The 23,725-nt window shown below is 39.9% G+C and overlaps 2 protein-coding genes across 3 annotated transcripts; both read right to left on the bottom strand.

Moving 5' to 3' along the window:
* Positions 1–2,265: 2,265 nt before the first annotated feature.
* On the bottom strand, positions 2,266–9,943 carry LOC139640981 (DNA-directed RNA polymerase II subunit RPB1-like). The gene is made up of 5 exons (XM_071515186.1): positions 9,813–9,943; positions 7,300–7,381; positions 6,546–6,676; positions 5,720–5,871; positions 2,266–5,098 (listed from the first exon to the last, which is right to left on the bottom strand). The coding sequence occupies exons 1-5, from the start codon at positions 9,896–9,898 to the stop codon at positions 3,837–3,839; spliced, it is 1,713 nt and encodes a 570-aa protein (XP_071371287.1). The 5' UTR covers positions 9,899–9,943; the 3' UTR covers positions 2,266–3,836.
* A 2,864-nt stretch (positions 9,944–12,807) lies between these two features.
* LOC139640980 (protein mono-ADP-ribosyltransferase PARP12-like) lies at positions 12,808–23,577 on the bottom strand. 2 transcript variants are annotated; one of them, XM_071515184.1, is made up of 12 exons: positions 23,267–23,577; positions 21,116–21,251; positions 18,693–19,029; positions 18,429–18,479; positions 18,197–18,323; positions 17,454–17,619; positions 17,038–17,158; positions 16,846–16,942; positions 16,505–16,586; positions 15,615–15,745; positions 14,681–14,832; positions 12,808–13,435 (listed from the first exon to the last, which is right to left on the bottom strand). In XM_071515184.1, the coding sequence occupies exons 1-12, from the start codon at positions 23,539–23,541 to the stop codon at positions 12,999–13,001; spliced, it is 2,112 nt and encodes a 703-aa protein (XP_071371285.1). In that variant the 5' UTR covers positions 23,542–23,577; the 3' UTR covers positions 12,808–12,998. The 2 variants fall into 2 exon arrangements, with proteins under 2 accessions (XP_071371285.1, XP_071371286.1); XM_071515185.1 differs by having other exon boundaries at positions 17,454–17,616.
* Positions 23,578–23,725: the final 148 nt, after the last annotated feature.

Below are 23,725 nucleotides of genomic sequence, written 5' to 3'. Positions count from 1 at the left end.
AGATAATTCTACACTCAAAAGACACGCATGTTACGGATGTTAGGTATCAGATACTCCTGCCATTGCCCTTAACCAAGGCACTGGAATTGGAGTTGGTCCCTGGCACTGCATTGTGGCTGCCCACTGCTCCTGAGTAGTTAGGATGGGTCACAGACAGAGGACAACTTAACGTAATTTAACGTTATTGCTCTATGCTATTACAGGATGCTTCACATCGATGAATCCTGTAATGTACTGTACATATCACTATACAGTTGTTAACCCATGTATGTTAAATTGATACAATTAAAGATTTTATAACGTAGCCTACCTCTGTATGTTTGAATGGAATTCTTTTATATACTTATTATAATTTGATGGAAGGTTTCCATCACACGGAGCACTAACAGCTGCAAACATTAAACAAAAAAACAAACAAAAAAAGGCAGTAGTGAAGCCATGGGTGGTGCAGTGTCCGGTCTGGATTTGGGGTTTGGTTGTTGTGGCTGCTCTTTGCTGTCTCCCTGACCCTGACTCCCTCAATCTCTTGTTGTTATGATACTGACAGAATGGACATTAACTTTAAAAGGTGATCGTACAAAATATCATCCATAATATTTATTATACAATGGCCTGGCTGAATACTTTATTCTGATTGGCTGGAGGGGTGTTGGTCATTTCAGATAACCACATAGCTCTGACATAGCTCCTTATCACAAGGATGCCAGATAGGAGATGGGCGTCACTTTTATGGCATCAACAACATCTTTAGCAAAACCAGGAATACACTTATTTTAGCTTTATTAATTTGTACACATTGAGTCACCTGAACTCTGCTGGTCTGTCTCCTCTAATCTGTGACTCCTGCTCCTTGGCTCTGTTATTCAGAAGTTACAGGACTGATGGCTGTTCAGTTTAACTCAAAGATAATATATGATAGGCTGTGCCACTGCAAATTATTTAGCTAAAGCTAATATTTAGTTACAGTTAATCAAACAACAATAGATAGCTACATATTCCTTCACTCTCCTTGCCCTGCTAGGTAGCAATAGTTACTAGTTAAATTCACCTGAACATGTTGCTTTATCACTCACATTGGGCTGAAGGTCCAAACACCGCCCAGCCGGCGGTTAACCGGTCGGCCCGATGTCCCGATGGCCAGTCCATCCCTGAATGCAGGTGTGTGTGCCTCTCGCCCTCAGATTTGCTGAAAACTCCAGTTCTCTGAAATGATTAAATATCAATAATAAATGGCTTACACATTTCTTGATTAGACTAAATGATATCTTAGTGTCATGAAGAGGGATGAAATGGGGGATGGCAGTTTTACAAAGGGGTTGGTTTTTGACAATTGTTATTTCAAGGGGGTGGCATCCCCACGCACCTCCCCTCAAATCAACTACTGTGTAGGCTATAATTATCCTATTACAGGACAGATTGGTCTTCCTTTTTAATGACACGCAGTGGGAGAAAGCATAGAGAATAACAAATACTTTATCAGGGACCAGATTAAAGAAGTTTTATTCAAGAAACATAGAATCTCTCCTTGCAACAGCTTTCGTTTTTGAGGTAGCCCAGCCAAAATAAAACACAGCCATGCTTTCTGAAGTCTCTAAAGTCTCTCCTTTATGAAATGGGATGCTGCAGAAATAAAATATCGTACTGCAAAACAGATCAAATCACTGGATGAAGTGATATACCCAAAAAACTCAAACCAAAGTTAAAGTACAAAACCAATTCTCCCCTACAGGACCATGGGTTATAAAATACAAGTTTAGAAAAAGTCATGGGCAGGGTGATTCAAAATTTTGTTTATGTTTTGTTTATTTCTGACAGACATAGGAACATTTAAAAAAGGAAAAAGGAATTTTGACCTGGGGGGCCATTACAGGATTGTGACCAGTTTATCCCCCTTTTTTTTTATCTCCAGAATACAGTTCACCCCTCTTTTAAGTTTAGTCCAAATCAATACCTAGGTTTAGTACAGATCAATGCCTAGTGTGTTTTGGGAACTCAGCTACATGTAGAAAAAGAAAAGAAGTAACTGTCCTTTCTCCAAGCGTTATTTCTCACATGCAATGTCATCTGTCTTTTTCTGTTACATTTGCATAAATGCAGACTGGACATAACCAGATACATTTCTCTTAAAGAAAATAAAACATATAGAGGTATATGCCTAATAAAGGCTCTTTTACATTTATCAAAATCCAATCTAATCCAATCTATCTAAATCCAGTTTTGTATAACAAAAATAAAAACATTTTCAAGATTCAATATTTCCTTTATTGTCATTCCTCAGTACTTGCATACATTAGAACGAAATGCCGTTCCTCCCAAACAGTGCACATACAGAATATACAAACAATTAAACAATCTTGACTACTAAAAAATATAAGGTTATGGGAAATATATCTAAAAAGATATCTTTAAAAAGTTTCAAAAAAGTATAGGAATTATATAAATACACACAAAAGTATATAAAAGTAGATGCATTAAAATTAGCAGCAAGGTACACAAAGTAAGTGCAGTGGGGGGGTTCTGTGATTATATAAAAATAAAGAAAATACAAAAACCTTTTCAATATCACAAAACCGTTTTGTGGGCATCATACAAAAAATAATATAACAAACACCAGTGACAAAACTGTTATTTCAGTATGCCAACAGTAAGAAACAGCTACTGTATGTTATCCGATACACTGAACACTCAGCAACTGATGCTGTGGTCCGTCAACGGACTTCAGGGAGAAATTGATTAAATTAAGGTAAGAACTGCAATTTATCATGCAATTATTGCATGTAAGTCTCAAACTACGACCTCTAGCTTTGTGTATGTGACTCTCAAAATAACTGTCTGTGCTTCTGTGTGTGGTAAACATGAATATTAAATTCATTTTGAAGCAGAAAAGTTTCAGTAGTGTTTGTAAACAGTGGAACAAACTGGACTGAGGCAAAATATTCAGTTGCAGTGGAATCTGCATGTTGCGAAGAGATGATTACCCACTTTAACACTTGTAAACAAAAAACCTTCAATTGAGCCTTAGAAAACAGCACCATATTAATTAAATATTCTGAAAATTTTCTTGCAAAGAAATAGGAAAGGCATATCTTCATCAAAACTTCACTTACATTTGACAAATCAAATTCTGTTCATTTTAGGCCTTATTTTTCATTTGTGTTTGTCGCCCTCTGCTGGTCAGAGAGCTGTGAGGCAGAATCTATGACTAAAATAACAATTGAATATGTATTCTTGTTTATAATTATTGAATATGAAATAATTATACACAAATGGTGTACAACATTTCCTAAGCAGACTTTTAAGAACTTAATCAAGGCATTTCAATATGTTTCGCCTACTGCTGCCTCTCAAGAGATTAACAGTGAATTACACATCGTTCCTTAGGACTGGAATTGACGTCCGATTTAATATGGTTTAGTTAATTAGTTTCAACCAAGCAAAGTGACTCAACATGCATTCTTGTGCTGATAATACCCATAAACCACAGCTAGCCATGATTTACTGATTACTCTGCCAGCTTTTGTGATAACCAGTCAGTAATCTTTCTTGTTTTTTGTGTTTTATGTTGTAAAGATTGAGTTATTTTATCTTCCATCAACAACCACGATGGAAATTGGCGTTTTAAGTGACACTTTATGTTGTAATGTCAAATACACATTCATTTTTCTTACTTACAACATTGCTACCTTCAATCACGTCACCCGCTAAAACTGAATCACCCACATGTCAAAGCATTACATGTAATTCAAGCCCATTGCACTTGGTAAATGTTGCTAATTAACAGAATTTGAAATACTTCCCATTACTACACACTTTCCACCTTGATCTATCATGTGGCCTCACTTCTCATTCAACCTTGAACCATCACAAATTCGGATTCTTTCATTGTACTGTTTGATAAGTGTGGAAACTGGTACCCTAGGTGAGGGAACTGGTTTGACAGGTGTGGAAACTGGTGTGTGAGGTGAGGGAACTGGTTTGACGGGTGTGGAAACTGGTGTGTGAGGTGAAGGAACTGGTTTGATGGGTGTGGAAACTGGTGTGTGATGTGAGGGAACTGGTTTGACGGGTGTGGAAACTGGTGTGTGAGGTGAAGGAACTGGTTTGATGGGTGTGGAAACTGGTGTGTGATGTGAGGGAACTGGTTTGACGGGTGTGGAAACTGGCGTGCTAGGCGGGCGATACTGTGAGGTAGGAGTGGAAACTGGTTCACTAGTTGCGCGAATTGGTTTGACAGGTGTGGAAACTGGTGTGTGAGGTGGGGGAACTGGTTTGACGGGTGCAGAAACTGGTGTGTGAGGTGAGGGAACTGGTTTGACGGGTGTGGAAACTGGTGTGTGAGGTGAGGGAACTGGTTTGATGGGTGTGGAAAATAGTGTCCTAAGTGCGGAAACTCGTTTGTTAAGTGTGGAAACTGGTGTGTGAGCTGAGGGAACTGGTTTGACAGATGTGGAAACTGGTGTGTGAGGTGAAGGAACTGGTTTGACGGGTGTGGAAACTGGTAAGCTAGGTGGGCGATACTGTGAAGTAGGAGTAGAAACTGGTGCGCTAGGTAAGGGAACTGGTTTGACGGGTGTGGAAACTGGTCTGCCTCGTCGGGGAACTGGTGGGCGATACTGTGAGATAGGAGGAGGAACTGGTCTGCCTCGTCTGGGAACTGGTGGGCGATACTGTGAGATAGGAGGAGGAACTGGTCTGCCTCGTCGGGGAACTAGTGGGCGATACTGTGAGATAAGCGGAGGAACTGGTCTGCTTTGTCGGGGAACTGGTGTGCCAAGTGAGGGATATTGATCTGCTGCTAGTGACGATGCTGCACCATAGTACCCACGGAAGAGGTTTGAGGTATTCTCCTTGTACTGGAGCAGGTACTCGGGGTAGATCTGGTGCTTCTCGAACACGACAAAGATGGAGGGGTTTCTGACATCGTCCACACAGCTGTCATAAAAGCACGTGTCCCTGCCATCCTTGGAGGGAGGACGGAGGTAGTCCGAGAATCCTTGGGTGAAGTCGCCCACCAGGACCTGCGAGATGAACATGGATCTGACGTCGGACTGGCCGGTGAAGTGGTGGGAGTACTTGGCATCCCAGGCGAAGTAACTCCCTGAGATTGGAGAGAGAAAGGCAAGAGATTGTTTTGACACTGTCTAGGGAGACCAGATGTCCCCGTTTTTCTGGGACAGTCAAAAAATCATATATACATTCTGTCATTATATTAAGTTTTAGTGGCTGAAATAACAGCAACAGTAAAATCAGACTCTTTACATTGTGCTAGGGACCAGCTGCACAGCAAAAACATCCATTTTCAGGTGAGATAATTCAACTTGTTTCCAATGCAAATCAACTGTTCTCAAGAATTTACTAAGTGCCATTTTCTTGATACTCTTGGAATGATCGGCCTTATTCTTTGTTTTAAGATGATGTCTTGTATCTAGAAAATCCCCAAATTAGCATAAACCACATTGGAAAGGTGGAATTACCTCACCAGCAGAATTTTCACTTAAATTAGTAGAAAAAAGATTTGAAGATTGAGTGTGAGACTAGATGACTTGTTAAGATTGACATTTTCTGCAGTGCAAACACAGATTAAAAGTGTTGGTTTTCCATTTTCTCAGAGTTTAATTAACTACTTAAAAATGTATTAATTTATGACGGATATGAAATAGCACAACTGCACATCATTTATTACCACAATAAGCATAAGAAATATATTTGTTCAGCTCACCTTTCCCCAAGGTGGTTCCATGAGTCCCACAGATTCTCCAGTCAAAGTTGTTGCGGCAGATGGCATCTACGTGTTTAGAGTCTGTGCCATGGAAAAGTTTTATTTTTGTCACTTTTCGCCCACTGTTGTTTTTCTTCATCTGATCCTTTTGCCTGTTAAACAGGAAAAAAGCAAAATTAGAAACTTAAAGAGCATGTACGTGGTCAACAACCATTTGTGTGATGCAGATAGACTTGATTTTCATGAAATAATGGATCAAGTTAGTTTTATTTCCACTCAAAGCGATCGTGTGGCGTCAGAAGACCTGGATTATGCTTCACGAGCTGTATGGAGTAATTTCATGGTTATTTTTTTTTAAATTTTGGAACTCTAAAGATCGGTCCTCCAACACTTCAGTAGTTTTGGAGAAGGCTGCTACGGAGTCATGCTGGGAAGCTCCAAGAGTGTTATATGAACTAACAAACTAAACTAGAGTTTCAACTAACATGGAGGTGAGTAGGTAATGACTGAATTTTCATTTTTGGGTGAACTTTAAGGCCGTAAAGTCTGTCACACTTTCTTGAGAACTATGCTGCATCTGCTGCATGTGTGCTTAGCAAACTGTCAAAACTCAACTGAACGCTAACGTTAGCGACAAGGCTAATGTAGCTTTATCAAACACTGTACTTCTCTCTCTAGCTCTTCTATTCAACATTAGCATGTTAGCAATCCATGGCAGCAAGGCAGCAGAAAGGCTCTGGTCCTTGCTGCAAAACCTCTCACCTTGGCAACTAAATCAGGTGAAAGTGATATTTCAGCATACAGTATGTTGCTTTTAAAGACGTACCACTCAAAGACTTCCCACAGTGCTTTGTTCTGAATCCTCTCTATCTGGACAATGTCAAAGCCCCTCATGGTGTCACAAAACAGGCCTTTAATCTCCTGATACTCCACTGAGGAGCTGTGGAGGGAGACTCGCTGGAAGAGACACACAACACAGAGGACAGTTATTATATATTTTTTTATATAAATGTCTATCTTAATGATTATAGGAACATGAGTAAAGTATGATTGTTCAACACCAGCTAATAGGACATAGGATGGACAAGAGACAGTATGCTGCAAAAAAATGTTTTTTACTTTCTGGCTCAATTCCCCCAAAATTAAGTAGAATCCATTTCTGAATGCACAGCTTTGTTGCTGTAAATTGAGGTGAAGTCCCTTTAATATTTCATATTCATTAAAATGTGACTGGTGGCTGGTGTGCTAGATGGTGCTGGCTTTTTACATGATAGAAATCAAAAGTAAGTTTATGCCCATCAGCTCCACTGCAAACTCCATACTTGTCAGGGAAAACATTTTGCTGTCAGTTATCAATATTAGTGCCAGAAAGAAGTATAGAAGCTATTTCTATTAACAAAGTAGACAATTCTCAGAGTTATGGGCATCTTATGAGCAGCGGAAGATAAATATGCAGAAATTCAAGATCGCATTTAACAACAATCTGTGCAGTGAACAAGAATATAGTCCGGTCTGAAGGTGGCTTTTCTTACCAAGTTGCAGTTTGAAGGTACAGTTATTTAAAGTGTGTAATACATTACCTTGAATCCTGTTTCAGGAATCTGTGTCTTGTCCCAGTGTGCTGGTACAGCTCTGAAATTTGATTGATTACCAACAGGCTTTCTGCAGACAGAAGGGAAATTGATGAGCAAGGCACTAGCACTGCCAGGGTTAGCGCTTCCATCTCCTACAAAAAATGTATGTACTCATTTTACTGTAAGGTGGACAAAAGCGTCCACCAAATGGCATGTGTTAACTTTTCAAAAATGTTAACACTTTGTCAATTTAGAAAGCTCTAAATATTCAATAAACATGTTGTGTTAAGCTGTTAACAAGGACAGATCCTGTACAGGCCCACGCCTGATGGGCTATATTGATCTGTCGGAAAATGGCTTCGCTCATAACGGTGCTACTTCATAGAAACAAGTTAAATTCACTTTAGCACATTGTTTTATCACTCCACTGGGTTGAAAATAGGAAGAATATCTAGTTTCTTCTTTCTCGACATTCTCACAACACAACCTGTCAGCTCCGCGGCTCAGATTAAACTGTCTGTGCTTGTCATTTAATTGTGTGTTTGTTTAATGTAGCCCGGCATCCAGGTTGAGTGGAGTTTTCAGTTTTTAAGCACTGTGATTGGTTCGAAGGTCCTACGTATTACCAAGTACCGAGGGCCTGTTAAATACGACGCTGTTGGTGTCTTATTCACAGCTACTTATTCATGGACTGTCTGTGGACGCTTTGTTTTTTGGGGCCATAAAACAATAATGCTACAGTAAAGTTTCTCATATTTCAGGATTTTGATACTCTGTTACATTGTCTATGATGCCCTAGTAGAAAACAGAAGAAAAAGTATCGCACACTCCAGCTCTATAGAAAATACTCTTTGATTGATAATGTTTTGGCCTTGCTGCCTTCTTCTAGATCAAGAGTAAAAGCAACCAAGTCCTGATACAATATATAGACCAGCAACACCTGATGGTAATCTTGCAATCAGGCTAAACCATTCAGGGTAAAGTAGGAATTACATTACTTTTAAGACAACAATGACAAGAAATGTAATAATAAACAAAGGTGGATATAATCTGTTTTTTAATGGTGAGGGATGGTAAGAGTCTGCCATGAGTAAAGTATTTTTGGCAGTTGGTTTTCTAAATAAATCTGTATATAGATAGTTGTTCTCTCTGATGATCCATAAGTCCAGAAAACTAATACATTTGTAATCAAATTCTATAGAGAATGAGAGAAATTCGGAACATGAGTTGAGGTATACAAAAAATTACTGTAACTGATTTTCGGACCCTTTAAACACAGTACATCATCCAAATATCTCTTCCACAAGAGTATGTTATCCCCGAAGCCATGATTAGAGTAAATAAAACTCTCTTCAAAAGAGCCCATATACAAATTAGAGAATGAAGGTGAGAAGGCACTACCCATTGGTACTCCATGTTTTTGAATATAGAAAGAATCTTGGAACATCCAATAGTTATGTTGGAGGATCAATTTGGTCAACTCCAAAAGACATTTTTTTGAGGGCATTCCTATGGAATTGCATTTAGAGAGAAAGTATATTGAAGATTCTATGACTATGATGCCCTAATGTCAGAATATTGAGACATGTTGACAATCAAGAGAGGTAGAGCCACAGCAAATAAGCAGAAAGAGCAATCACACAGGTTGAGCAGTTCATAATACAATAATACTACAGTAAAATTTCTCATAATTCAGTTTTTTGATACTCTGTTACATTGTCTATAATGGCCCACTGTCAGAATCTTGAGACATTTTAATAATCAAGATTTAGGGCCACAGCAAATAGGCAGAAAGTGCAATCACAACAGTTGTCAAACTATAACAAGTTTTTTGGATGAATAACTAAACATAATTATGAAAAAGCTGAGGTCTTGTCTGGTAGAGAATTTGTATTTTTCCAAGAATTCTAATATATGAGGCAAAGAACACTCTCAATACAGAGGAAAACTTATTTTCGAAAAAAACGACTTGTCCACAAAGAGTCCAGGAATAAGTAGCTGCGAATAAGAAGCCAACTTCAGCGTTAAATGACTAATGAAATGCAGGGACCTTTTTTATGTGTTTCAACCTGCCCTTGTTAACTTCCCCTCAGCGCTTCCCCTCGGGGGAATCCCCTGCTGCCATCTTAACTATACTCTGACAACTCAAGAGAACTTTCTGAGATCACTGCACATGGTGAAACACATGGGGTCTTTAATGACAAACGGACTTTTGAAAATGGAGTAACTTTAATTGAAATCACTCAAGCAAAATTAAATGTTCAAGTCTTCATTAAACAGCTTCAGTCACCTTTTTATGTAAAAAGAGTAAAAGTGAATTTCAGTAGGGCCCCCCAAGGTTATGAACAATATAATTTCCTAATAAGACACAGGCCTTGACCTACCTGCCCATTAATAGCCAGTAGTAACCGAAGTAACGGTAGGCCTAGGTTGAGGCTTGTCACCATTACATGACACACTGTAACGTTATGCCTACCAGGGTTTATTAATAGGAACTAATGTACTTCGCAGTAACTCACCTCGTCTGACAGGATCCCAGCAGGAAGTTTTTACACAGATGTAAACTGCTGCATCCCTGACAGTGACCCATTACCACGGACTCCATCGTGTTGAAGCTCTTGCTCGGTTTCCCTCCACTTCCAGTCAAACAACAGACTGACAAGCAACTAACTGAGAAAGTGAAACTATGACTTATTTAACCAGCATTGATGCTGTACCGCTGCTGTCCACCTGGGGGCCTCAGTGAGCCATTTGCCTTCAGTTTGGTCTTCCTTGTTTAATGAGTGACACACAGTGGGAGAAAGCATGGAGAATAACAAATATTTTATGAGGGACAAGAGAGTTTCATTCAAGATTTCACAATCTCTCCTTAGTGCAGCAGCAAATCCTCAAAAAGGTATTTTAGCCCCGTGACAGCAGGGCTCTATGGATGGTATTGCTGGACGGTCTGTGATCTGTTCGCCACTTTATGGGTCACGTAGCCTGCAGTGTATGAAGCGGGAGACCGGAGTTCGACGAAGACGATGAAGCATGAGGAGTGAGGCATTTCCGGTCACACATCCGTTCAAATGTAATCAATTCAAGCATGGAGCAGTTTGAGGAAATTTCCTCAAGACTGGCTGAGCAAGCCACGCGACCCCAGCTCCAAAGACTACAAAAAAATGTCTCTTCCAATTCTTGGAGAGAAATTGCAGAAGTGCTGGAGATTGAATGAATGAATCCCAGCCATAAAATTGGACTTGGTCAAGCTTTTTAAAAATCCCAAAGACCGTTTTGCTAGTGTGTTGAAAAGACCGGACAAACATTGTGTTTTATTGTTTTACATCAAAGGTTGGACATGCTGCCATCTAGCGTCCAAGTGTTCCACTAAAAACCGTGCGGATAAAATCTTTGCGGCAAGGTTTCCAGACCGAAATTTGCCAATCTGATAAGCTTTCTGCAATCCTTGAAGCCTCTTCTGTTGCAAGTGTAAAACATATTGTGTGACATATTTGCAAATAAGTCTAAAATCTCACCTTTGCGTGCATTCTCCCAATTGCTTTCATGAATGTCTGGCTGCTAGCCTACTATTCTACTATGCCTCTTCTGTGAGCTGTAAAACGTTAGCCCCGATTTGATACTTTATTGCAAATATGTTCATAAAATATTACTAGCAAAACAGTTTTAAATCGCACATTTTGCTCTTACAGCTAAATCTATGGTTATTTGGGAATTGATTTATTTAGTTACGAATAAAGCACTTTGGTTCATTGCCGGTGAGATGTCAAACATGATCGTTGTCTAATCCAAGTCGCATAAAGGATAAAAGTTGGACAATTTGTGTAGCACCTTTCTTATCAGTGATACAAAGTGCTTCACAAAATTAAAATGTAGCATACAGCAAACAGAATAACAAAAAAAACTGAATAAAAACAAATCAGGAAACGGGACGCTTTTTAGGCTTTGGGATTTTGTAGTGTGTTCTACCTTCATGAGGTAGACAAGGCTCATCAGAGGCTGGCATAATTTAGATGAATTAAACATTAATCTGAACTTTGTTAACGTTTTTATGTGGATAAAACATGAGCCTTAAATAATTTAGACAGCTGTCATCCTGCGCGGGAGGAGCCTCAACGCAACGCTTCACACCTCCGTTCAATATGGCGCATGTGAGGATGTTCCAACTGACAAGCCAAGTTCACTCGCCTCCTCACATCTCCTCGATTCCTCCGTGACCTTTGACCGAGGAGTCGAGTAAGAGACGCGAGGCGAGGAGACGAGGAGAAATCGTTACCAAATGGAACGACACCGACAATGGCACCCCTGTGTGGATGTCAGAGGAAGAGGCGGCAGCCATATTGGCTCAACCTGACTGCTGGTGGCATTTCTAATTCATTTAAAAAGAGACAGAGATTTGGAAGCACAGCTACATGGAATCTCAAAACGAATGATGAAACTGTTATTTAAGTTATCTGTAGTAAGAATATATTATCTGATACACTGAACACTCAGCAACTGATGCTGACATATCGGGGAGAAAGTGATGAAATTAAGGAAAGAACTGAAACTTTTCCCAATAAAAGAATTAAACCAATAAACCTCTAGCTTTGTGTATGTGACTCTCAAAATAACTGTCTGTGCTTCTGTCTGCGGCAAACATAAATATTAAATTAACTTTGAAGCAGTAAAGCTTGAGAAGTGTTTGTAAACAGTGGAACAAGGAGGCAGAATCTTCAGTTACAGTGGAATCTGCATGTTGCAAAGAGACGATTAACCACTTCAACACTCAAAACTTTAATTGGGACTTACAAAATAGTATATTAATTATATATTCTGAATTTTGTTATGCAAAGAAATAGAAAAGGCATAACTTCATCAAAACTTCACTATTTACAAATTCATTTTAGTGTGTTGTCGCCCTCTGCTGGTCAGAGAGCTGTGAGGCAGAATCTATGACAAATAACAACTGAATATGATGTATTCTTGATTACAATTATTGAATATGAATAATTATACAGCAGTGATGTACAAAATTTCCTGAGCAGACTAAGAACTTTAGATCAACAATGAATTACACATCGTTCCTGAGAAACTGTAATTCATTTCCAATTTAAAATAGGTTTCAACCAAGCAAACTGACTGAACATATACATTCTTGTGCTGTAACTGATGTAAACCACAGCTAGCCATGATTTAGTCATTACTCTGCCAGCCATGGTGATAAATTGTCAGCAATTTTTGATTTGATTTGATTTTGATTTGATTTGATTTATTAGACATATCAAAAACAAATATATATAAAATGTCACACACTGCAACAAATACATATTCATTTAAAAGAAAATGTCGAGGATAACACAATAAAGTTAAAAAATAACTTATTTCCATTGTGGTCCTCTTTGTGGGAATCTTTTTTTTAAATTTATTGTATTGTACTGTATTTATATTCGGTTGTTTTTATTGTTTTTTATTTTGTCTGTAAGGGTCTGCATGAGTTATTTTATCTTCCATTAACAACCACAATGGAAATTAGTGTTTTAAGTGACACTTTCCTTTGCCATGTCAAATATAATTTTTTTTTTTTTTTTTACATTTTTAAGCCCAGTCAAATGTCATATTGCACTTGGTAAATGTTGCTAATTAACAGAATCTGACATGCTTCCCATTACTACACACTTTCCATCACGATCTATCATCAAACACGTGACCTCACTTCACATCCAACCTTAAGCAATGACACAGCTGGATTCGTTATTTGTACTCCGGCTTGACGAAGAAACTGGTGCGCTAGGTGGGGTATATTGTGTGAAAGGAGTGTAAACCGGTGCTCTAGTTGAGCGAACCGGTGCCGGTGCAGGTGCTGGTACTGATGATGCGCCATAGTACTGATGGAAGGCGTTTGAGGTCTTCTCCTTGTACTGGAGCAGGTACTCGGGGTAGATCTGGTGCTTCTCGAACACGACAAAGATGGAGGGATCTCTGACGTCGTCCACACAGCTGTCGTAGAAGCGCGTGTCCCCGCCGTCCTTGGAGGGAGGGCGGAGGTAGTCGGAGGATCCTCGAGTGAAGTCGCCCACCAGGACCCGCGAGATGAACATGGATTTGACGTTGGACTGGCCGGCGTAGCTGTGGGAGTACTTGGCATCCCGGGCAAAGTAACTCCCTGAGATTAGAGAGAGAAAGAGAGAGATTGTTCTGTTTAGGGTGACCAGACGTCCCCGTTTTGCCTGGACAGTGCCTGGATTTGGTGCTTTGTACCCGACTGGCACTGTCCCCGGAAATGTCCCCAAATTTCCATCTATGCCCTCTCTTTTCTTATTTTAAATAGAATTAATCAAGCACGCAATCACAAGTAAAAAAAAGTCCCCTAATTTGCTCTAAAATCTGTTCATCCTTAATATTGTCACCAAGCAGTACTCACCTTCCATGTTACACACTGCAAACAATATCCATCTTCGAAAAGTATTCAAACTGCTCACATGATGAGAATGGAGTCGAGTAAAAAACTTTGATCAAAGTAGTCATATTCTTCTACATTCTGTCATTCTAAAATTTTAGTGGGATAAATAATATTTTTCACTATTTTTTATTGTGCTAGGGACCCCTGCTCTGCAAAAAATATTCATTTTCCTTAAAATAAATGAAAATATTTTTCAGGTGAGATAATTCCACTTGTTTCCAATGCAAATCAACTTTTTTCGCGAATTTACTTAAATGTCGCTGTCTGGATACTACTGGAATGATCAGCCTTATTCTACTATAAATCCCTAAATTAACTTAAACCACATTGGAAAAGCATAATTACCTCACTGGCAAAACTGTCGCTTAATTTGAGATAAACAAGATTTGAAGATTGAGTATGAGACTAGATATTAGGGCTGGGCGATATGGTTGAAATCAATATCATGATAATCTTAAGGATTTTTCTCGATATCAATATATATCACGATATAGTTAATGTATGCAAAATCACGTTAAATAATCACATTAATGTTCATCTCATTGAACCGAATGGTAATGTTAGGTGTGATGTCAAACAAAACAGAAATATTCAAATTATTCCTTCCTACCATACCTCATTTTATGAGTTTTTAAGTAAAATTTGCTTGTCATCATCAATTCAGACAGCAGAAATGTGTGTCACGATATCAAAATATCTTCATATCATCACGATATGATTCGACTGAAAGACGATAAACGATAATATTGAATTATCGCCCAGCCCTACTAGATATCTTGTTAAGATCGGCATTATATGCAAACAGATTGAATGTGTTGGCTTTCCATTCTCTCAGAGTTAAATTAATTACTTAGAAATGTATTAATTTATGACTTATATGAAACAGCACAACTGCACATTATTTATTACAAACACAATAAGTACGAGAAACATATTTGTTCAACTCACCTTTCCCGAAGGCGGTTCCATGAGTCCCACAGATTCTCCAGTCAAAGTTGTCCAGACAGATGGCGTCTACATGTTTAGAGTCTGTGCCATGGAAAAGTTTTCTTTCCGTCACATTTCGCCCACTGTTGTTCTTATTCATCCGATCCTTTTGCCTATTAATCAGAAAGAAGAAGAATTAGAAACCTAAAGAGCCCAATAAACTGGTACAGTTAGCAGCAGAGACTTTTCAGTTACATCACAATTTTCCTAGCAATTACATCTGGTTCCATCACGGATGTCCACTGGAGAACTGGCTCACAAATAATGTCTACAACAGGGTAGAAACAGAGAAAAGCCTGTGGTGTGCAGGCTGTAGATCCATTCAGCAACGTTCTCAGTAAAAGTGAATAGTGTGATAAGGTGAATTTGTTTCCAAATGTAGGTGACACAGTAAACTGTCTTAGCCCTAGTCTCTACTCCAAAAACACTCCTGAGTTGTAGCTTGAGTTAACCTGAAACCTTAGCTAGCTAACCAAACAGTTAGATTTGGCTAGTACAGCATAAAATGGCGATTATGGAATTTTAAGTGTTATGGTGACAACTCAAGTCTTTCTTTTGACGTTTATGCCCTGTAAGCCAGCACCTCAACAACATAGGTGTGCGTTTTTTTCTTTTCTCCCTTACTGACAACTCAAGTCTGGTCATTAAGGCTGTAAAGTCTGTCACACTTGCTTCAGAACTGTGCACATGTGTATGTTAACAAACTGTCAAAACTCAAGTCAATGCTGCTGTAATTCAGTTTATAGTTAGTTTTAGTTTTATAACGGTTCACATAAAAATGTCCGCTGCTGGAACCATCCTGGAATGTTGATTTGAATGGGAATGACCGTTCTATCCATTCAAGCCAGGTGAAAATGACATTTTGACATATAGTATTTTGGTTTTAAAGACGTACCACTCAAAGACTTCCCACAGTGCTTTGTTCTGAATCCTCTCTATCTGGACAATGTCAAAGCCTCTCATGGTGTTACGAAACAGGCTTTCAATCCCCTGATACTCCGCTGAGGAGCTTTGGAGGGAGACTCGCTGGAAGAGACACACAACACAGAGGAGGACAGTTATTATATTTTCCCATACACTGCATAAAATGTCTATCTTAACAAATATAGGAGCATGGGTAGTGTAAGATTGTTCAAACAACACCAGCTAATAAGAAACAGAACGGACGGTACGCTGCAAAAAACGTCTCTTTCTTGCTCAATCCCCCGCAACACTGTCTAGAATCCATTTCCGATTGCATGGCTTTGTTGCTGTAATGTGAGGTGAAGTCCGTTTAATATTTAATATTCATTCAAATGTGACTGGCGGCTGGTTTGCTGGATGGTGCAAGGTTTATACAAGATAGAAATCAAAAGTAAGTTTATGCCCATCAGCTCCAATGCAAACTCAGGGAAAACAATTTGCTGTCAGTTATCAATATTAGTGCCTGAAAGGAGTATGGAAGCTATTTCTATTGATAAAGTAGACAATTCTCAGTTTGCATTGATGGATTGTGGCTTCAGAGTGACAGAGTTGCCTGTCAGCAGGATATTTAGTGGAGTTATGGGCATCTTATGAGTAGCGGAAGATAAATGTGCAGAAATTCAACCTCACATTTAAAAACACTATGCAGTGAACAACAATCTAAGCAGGTCTGAAACAGCAGAGAGACTCATCAACATTGGTAGGATCCCCTAAGGGAGGGGAGGGGGAGACTTAACAGCGGCAGTGAATACCGTTTAGGAATCCAAAGGTGGCTTTTCTTACTAAGTTGCAGTTTGGAGGTACAGTTATTTAAAGTGTTACCTTGAATCCTGTTTCAGGAATCTGTGTCTTGTCCCAGTGTGCTGGTACAGCTTTGAAATTTGATTGATTACCCACAGGCTTTCTGCAGACAGAAGGGAAATTGATGAGCAAGGCATTAGCACTGCCAGGGTTAGCGCTTCCATCTCCTACTACAAATGTACATACTCATTTTACTGTAAGGTGATTTATAAAAAAAAAAAGCGTCCACTTTTCAAAAATGTTAACATTTTGTCAATTTAGAAAACTCTAAATATTCAATAAACATGTTTTGTTAAGCTGTTAAAAAATACATAGGCAAATGTACGCAGTGCATTTGACCTGTCAGGAGTCATCAGCAGTACCTAAATTTACTTGTTTGGGCGTCAGCTGAGGAGACAAACACAGGCCGTCTTCTCACCACCTTCTTAGTGCCATACTGCTTATTTGTTTGTATCATGTCTGAAAATGAAGGCATGTTATTATGATTACGTCATCAGAAAATACTTTAATAAGGTAAGGTAACAGGTAATTTGAATATTTGAATCCTTGCTTACCCTGGAAACTGAGTGAATACGTCTGCGAACCGGCTTTGAACTCCACCACATCCTTCTCATCGTTCAGGAACTTCTGCTCCAGTTCTCCACTGCTCATGTTTGCTGCTTGGCGTCCACCGGTCTGCAACGCAGGTCAAATAAAGCAAGTAAAGCCCATTTTTACCTCTGGAGACAACTGGAAGAGCAACTGACCAATCTGCAGCCAGATGAGAGGTACAGACAGAGATTAGTGCCAGCAGAGATTGTATCTGAACTAAATTTGAATTTGACATTCTGATATTGAATGCGAATTCCTGTTGTCCCTGGGTCATGTTTTATGGTATTTCCTCATGTCACTGTGTGAGCTGTTCCAAGACAAATTCCTTTACATTATTTTGAATCAGCCAATAAAGTGACTCTGATGGTGGTTGACTCACAGCTGAAGCATACTGGTTCCAGTTTCCAGACTCATCCTCCCAGTACCAAACCCATTCGGTGGTGAGAACGAAGGTCGGATGGAGTACAGACGAAGCAGTGGAGAGTCGCCGTACTTTGTTCAGTCCACAGGTAATCGAGTCGAAACATACAGTTTGGCCGCGACTACTGCAGAAAAGGGAGCAAGAAACGTTGCATCAAATAACATTTCTACTGGAATAGTGGTTCTCAAAGACTCCCAGAGGCCCTTGAGGGAGCTCCAGGGGGTTCCAGTGCAAAATGGGAAATAGTTTGGTGGCTGTAATTTAACTCATGAGACTTTTTAGATCCCAATTATAGTATGCACAAGAACTATTTGGGTGTCCGAGAACCCTGTGCAAGAGAATTCACTAGATGTTAATAAGATTAAAATGATGAAACGGAATCAAATTTGAAATTCCCTTTATTCCAGAGAAAAATTCCCTTTAAAATTGCTTAATCTATTGGCATTAAAGTTAGACTGTATTGGTTTGTGGAAATATCAAGCTGGTATGGCCTTTTAATTGAAATCGGATATTGGCCTGTCAATGTCATCTGTGGCTTTTCCTGACAAGAAGAAAATCCCGAGGGGAACATTAAAGATTTTTTTTTTAAAGATATTTAATATCACTAAAAATCGCCAGCTTCAATCCAAAACTATCACTATCAGCCTTCAAATACCCATATCAGTTGAACCCTAATCTCAGTGAATGCCAGCAGAGTATACCTGTATGTCTTTTTAGGATCACAGTAGTCCTTCTCGATCTCCTCGTTGTCAGGCAGAGCGGTCCACTGTTGTCCCTGTCTGACCTGCCATCTGTACGGCAGCTTCTCATGGGCTTTAAAACACCTCTCTGAGGAGAGTTTATGACCAAATGTATCAGTAGTACGGTTTGTGTAAAAAAGAATAATTATTTCTCATAAAACTAGCTAAGATGTATTATCTATAATTAACTCACCACCATGTATACAGTGTCCCTTGATGAAGTACAAGCATATCTCAGTTTTATCTAATGGAAACAAACAAAAATACAACATGAGCCACCTGCAGAAACTCACGCTGCATTAACAGAAAAATCCAAGAAAAAGACATCACAGTACTGCCGAAACTGTTTGACAGGTGATCTCTAGGAAGTGCAATGCAAAAACACCACAGCAATGAGTGCTTAGCACCCAAGATGGATCTACCATAGAAGCTTTCAAAACGGTCTTACTGGGTTTACCTTTAGCAAACTCTGAGCTGTTCTTGGGTCTTTGTCCTCTGTTCAGTGCGTCATCGCTGCTAGCAGCTGTGGCTTGATGGTTGCCCTTGTTGCCCCTGTTGTCACGGCTCCTCAAAGCCTGTATGTTCATATAAACAGACTTCATGGAGTGAATGAGGTGGTCGGGCACGCCTCTACCCTGCAGGGTTTTCATCGGCTGCGGATCATAAAAATCATGAGCCCTGGGGCAGGAACAGGCTCCCTTCAGGTGTCTCTCACAGATGTGGAGCCTGGTGCAGCCGTCACCGTCCTGACACCGGCCGTACGGCCCATCACCGTTGTTGTAATTGTAGCATATCTAAAAGACAGATAAGAATGGGAAAAAAGGTGGTTAGAAGCAATATAATCTTCATAGTCAGACCTCCAGCTCAAACAACAGAGGTCTGGAGAAATTTAAACCCAATAGTTGGTTAGGAAAGAGTGGCAACACTGTGGGCTATGATCATCATTCAAAACAGTCAAATTTCACTAGGGCGGAGCTATGGGTGGAGCCTGGCACTGCTGCTCACTTGTTTAGTGTTGTAGGGACAAGAAGGAAGTTGATACAGACAGCTAGCGAAATAAAACTTTACAAAGGCGAGATTTAAACGACACACAGCAGCTGTTAGCCCCACAAAATTTTCATCCATTTTTATCTTGCTTGTTTAATTTACCCAAAGAGTTTGTATTTTAACTTAGATTTACTCTGCAAAGTAGCTAGCGTTGTAGCTAAGCTAACAATGGAAACAGAAAAACAAACCAAGATTGCTGTTTCCAGTGGGACTGTGGGAGAATGCGGTTTCCCTCTTCCCTCTCAGCTGATGATTTTGTCACCTACTTTGCTGAGAAGGTGGATGACATCAGCTATCCAAAACCCTTGAGTGAGCAGTTTCCAACCAACTCTCTCTCTCTCTGTCCCAGAATGACCTCCTGGACCCTCTTCAATCCGGTTTCAAGGCTTCTCACTCTACCGAGACTGCTCTCCTTGCTGTCACGGAGGCTATTCACACTGCCAAGGCTTCATCCCACTCGTCTGTCCTGGGCTAAATCCTGGGTCCTCTCTGTATACTAAATCCTTTGGCCATGTGATCTCCTCTCATGGCTTCTCCTATCACTGTTATGCTGATGACACTCAACTACCTCTCCTTCCCCCCTTCAGAAACACAAATTAATGGGCGCATGTCCGCATGTCTTAAAGACATCTGTGCTTGGATGTCTGTGCACCACCTCAAGCTCAATCTTGACAAGACGGAGCTACTCTTTCTCCCAGAGAAAGATTGCTCTCTCACAGACCTCTCCATCACCATTGAGAACACCACTGTGTTGCCCTCACAGACTACCAAGAACCTTGGGGTGATCCTGGACAACCAGCTGTCCTGCTCTGCCTACACTGCAGCAACAGCCCGCTCCTATAGGTTCTCCCTCTACAACATCTGCAAAACTACGCCCGTTCCTTACGAGGGAAGCAGCACAACTCCTGGTCCAGGCTCTTGTCATCTCCCACCTAGACAACTCCAACACTCTTTTGGCCGAGCGTCCCTCTGCCATCAGACCTTTACAGCGTATGTACAACGCTGCAGCTCGTCTGGTGTTCAACCAACCAAAATTCTACCACGTCACTCCCCTCTTCTGGTCACTTCACTGGCTTCCCATCTCTGCATCAAATAAAGACACTGGTACGGGCCTACAGAGAAGTACATCAGACTGTCCCTCCTCATCTACAATCGCTGGTCAGGTTCCAAACCCCAGTCGCGGTGCTTCTCATCCTTGCCATCACAATGGTGGAACGAGCTCCTCCTTCTGTCAGAATGGCTGAATCATTACCCATCTTTCGCCAGAAACTGAAGACACATCTCTTCAGGTTACACCTGGACCCCACTTGAACTAACCTATCATGCAACAGTCTTCTTCCCCTTCTACTCTTAAAAAAAACCCCAAAAACTATGATTCGACAAATGCTACTTATTCCTATTAAAAGGCTTAGCTGATGAAGACTGTGATATACAGTACGTTTCACTACTGTTGACTAGGCTTGGGCTGATATTCAATATTATTTCTTGAATATTGCAACATTTCCCTTGATATTGAATATCCCCCAGAAACGGATAGTAGAAAAAATAATCATACTTGAAAAATTTGTTGTGATATTACATTGTGAATATCGCCCATATAGCCTACTGTTGACAAAATGTACTTATTGTAAGTCGCTTTGGATAAAAATGTCTACTAAATGACGTAATGTAATGTAATGTTTCAAACTCCCACACCAGCGCCAGGCTTCACCCCAGCCAAATCTGTTTGAGCTGGCGGTTTGGCTATGTGAGATCACTCATTACCCGATCAATCACTCAATCGGTTTTCAAATCCCCCCTCCCTCTTGATCCTCTTTCCAGTCTGGTACTTACAGGAGGCAGGAAGAAGTTGTCGTTCTGCAGCAGCAGTGTGCACAGCTCCTTCAGGTCCAGATCCTCCAGCTCATGCTCTCTCAGTATCTTCATATTATGCGCAGACTTCAGGTCATGGGAGAAGCGGCATCCTCTCCTAAAATTAAAGGCCCCACATTACTCAACATTTAAAATGTTCTATGCCTCGGGATAAGAATAATGTTCTTAAAGACATTTTGCAAATACATGTACTGACAATGTATTGACATGCTACTTGGAAATTCCATATAAACACCTTTCAAACTTGGATAAAGTTAGAAAGTCAGAGAAAATTATGCTACCCATGATACAATGATAACCTTCAACCTTCTCAATGTCGTGGAAAAATCATGTTTTGTTTCAGTCAGCAGTAAGAAAACACTTCTATACACATGCACTTTTGTTTTTTTATGTGTTTAGTTGACAGGGACAATGCTCAATAAATATATTGTGCCAGATATAGCTGGATATAAAATTTAAAGTTCCTAAACGTACCGCACTCTCTGGTACTAGTCGGCAAGGTGTTCCACAGCTTGGATGCTTTAACTGAGAAAGCTGTCCTGCTAAACTTTGTGGACCGAAATTTTACATAACAGTCTCCTCTTGCGGAGGATCTTGTTGATATTGTACCAGTGTTAGAATGTGTTACAACTTGTTTAAGTGGTGGTGGGGCAAGGCCATGGAAGATCTTGTATAGTAAACAGACATTAGCCATAAACAGAAAATGTTCAAATGTATAATAGATTATACTTCTTGATAATACTGAAATGATGATAGGAATTGGATTTTTTGTCCAGTACCTTCTGTTATGAAGTGGTTGCATAGTTGTATAACTTGCCTGAGACCAAGTTATGACACAGCAGGAAAGATAGGATAGTGTTACATGTTCCTCGTTCACTAGACTAACCATCATAACTCACTGTGAAGCACTTTGTAACTTTGTTTTGAAAAGCACTACATAAGTAAAGATTAAAAATGACAAAATAGCATGTGAATGCAATGCTGTTTAGCAGCCGACTTGGAAATCCCGGATGTCGGACTTTCCCACCAGCACATGAACGCACCATATTGAACACATTACTTTTACTTCCTGGAAAACAGTGCGTCTGTAATGGTGGCTTCATGCTGCACCAGGACGCATAAATAAAAACTAAATACAAAATTTACAGACAAATTATAAAGATTTTTAAACAGTCCTGCCCCTCTGCCCGCTGTCTTTTGAAAACAGATGGATGTTTGAAAATAATGTATCTTTAAATGAAATCACTCAAGCAAATAACAAATAATAAGTTCACGTCTTCATTAAACACCTTTAATCGCTGTATGTTTTTTTATGTAGTTTTTTTTCTTGGGAGTTTTTCCTTGTATGCATTGAGGGTCTAAGGCTGGTGGAGCCGGTAGGTATATAGAATAGGTCGGCTGTTATGTTATTATATAAAATCTGTTTTTGTGTGTCTTGTGCTCTTCCTGGTGTTTGTCCTATATCATTCTGTTCTATGGTTTAAACCTGAACTGTGAGCTACCTTGTTGGTTAGAGTTAATCTGTACAGTCCTTTGAGACAGGCTTGATAAAGGGCTGTAGAAATAAATAAACTTGAAAAAGTGAATTTAACCCTATGAACAGCTAAAGGACACAGGCCTTACACTGTGAAACCAAACTTGAAATGTCCTTAATTTCTCCATTACACAAACATTAATTATTATTTATGAAAAATAACATGTTATTTGGGTTTTTTATTTGTAGGTTGATTCACAGAGACACTAGAAATTAAGGGATTTTTCATGCCTTTTGTGCAGGTTTACAGGGTAGTGGAATGTCTGGAAAAGTACATTAAATTAGAAAATAAGGAGTCAAGATTAAGGAGTGTTAAGGAGGTTTCGATGGGATCTCCTCCATTAATAACTCCCTTAATTCATTTTAAGGGGATTTTACATGAATTAAGGGGTGAATTAATGTAAATTAATGAAAATGAAAGGATATAAGGGGATTTCTGTTTCGTAGAGATACCTGCCCAACATTAACTACAAACAGGCAGAGCAGGCCCAGGTTAGGGCTTGTCACCATTATGACACACTGTAGGCCTAACAGGCTTTATTAATAGGAACCAATAACTCCAGCAGGCAGTAACTCACCTCGTCTGACTGAACTGACAGGATCCCAGCAGGAACCTTCTACACAGATGTAAACTGCTGCATCCCTGACAGTCTTTGGCTTTACACAGTCGCACTTCTGTCTTGGCCACCACCTTCTGCTCCCCGCCGGAGGAACACAAAGCAAACTTCTCCCGGTTCGAGATAATCTCCCTCACATCCTGGGAATCTCCAAAACAGCCGATAAACACCAGTTCATCAATGTTGATTGATCCTTGATTGGCGCAGATGAATTTCATTACCGCGGACTCCGTCATGTTGAGGGTCTTGCATCGGTTGCCCTCCACTTCCTCCAAAACAACAGACTGACTGGCTTCAGGTTTACTCCCATTTCTGATCTCTGACGATTGGAAACCGAAACTTAAGCAGGATTGGTGCTGTACCGCTGCTGTCCGCCTGGGGGCCTCAGTGAGCCATTTGCCTTCATGTATAATAATATCA

This window comes from Centroberyx affinis, unplaced genomic scaffold, assembly GCF_046629955.1.
Source record: "Centroberyx affinis isolate AG114_WGS23_722 - 3 ecotype Tasmania unplaced genomic scaffold, CSIRO-AGI_Caff_v1 ptg000319l_1, whole genome shotgun sequence".
In the NCBI taxonomy this organism is placed as follows: domain Eukaryota; kingdom Metazoa; phylum Chordata; class Actinopteri; order Beryciformes; family Berycidae; genus Centroberyx; species Centroberyx affinis.
This window is presented reverse-complemented; position numbering and strand designations above follow the sequence as displayed.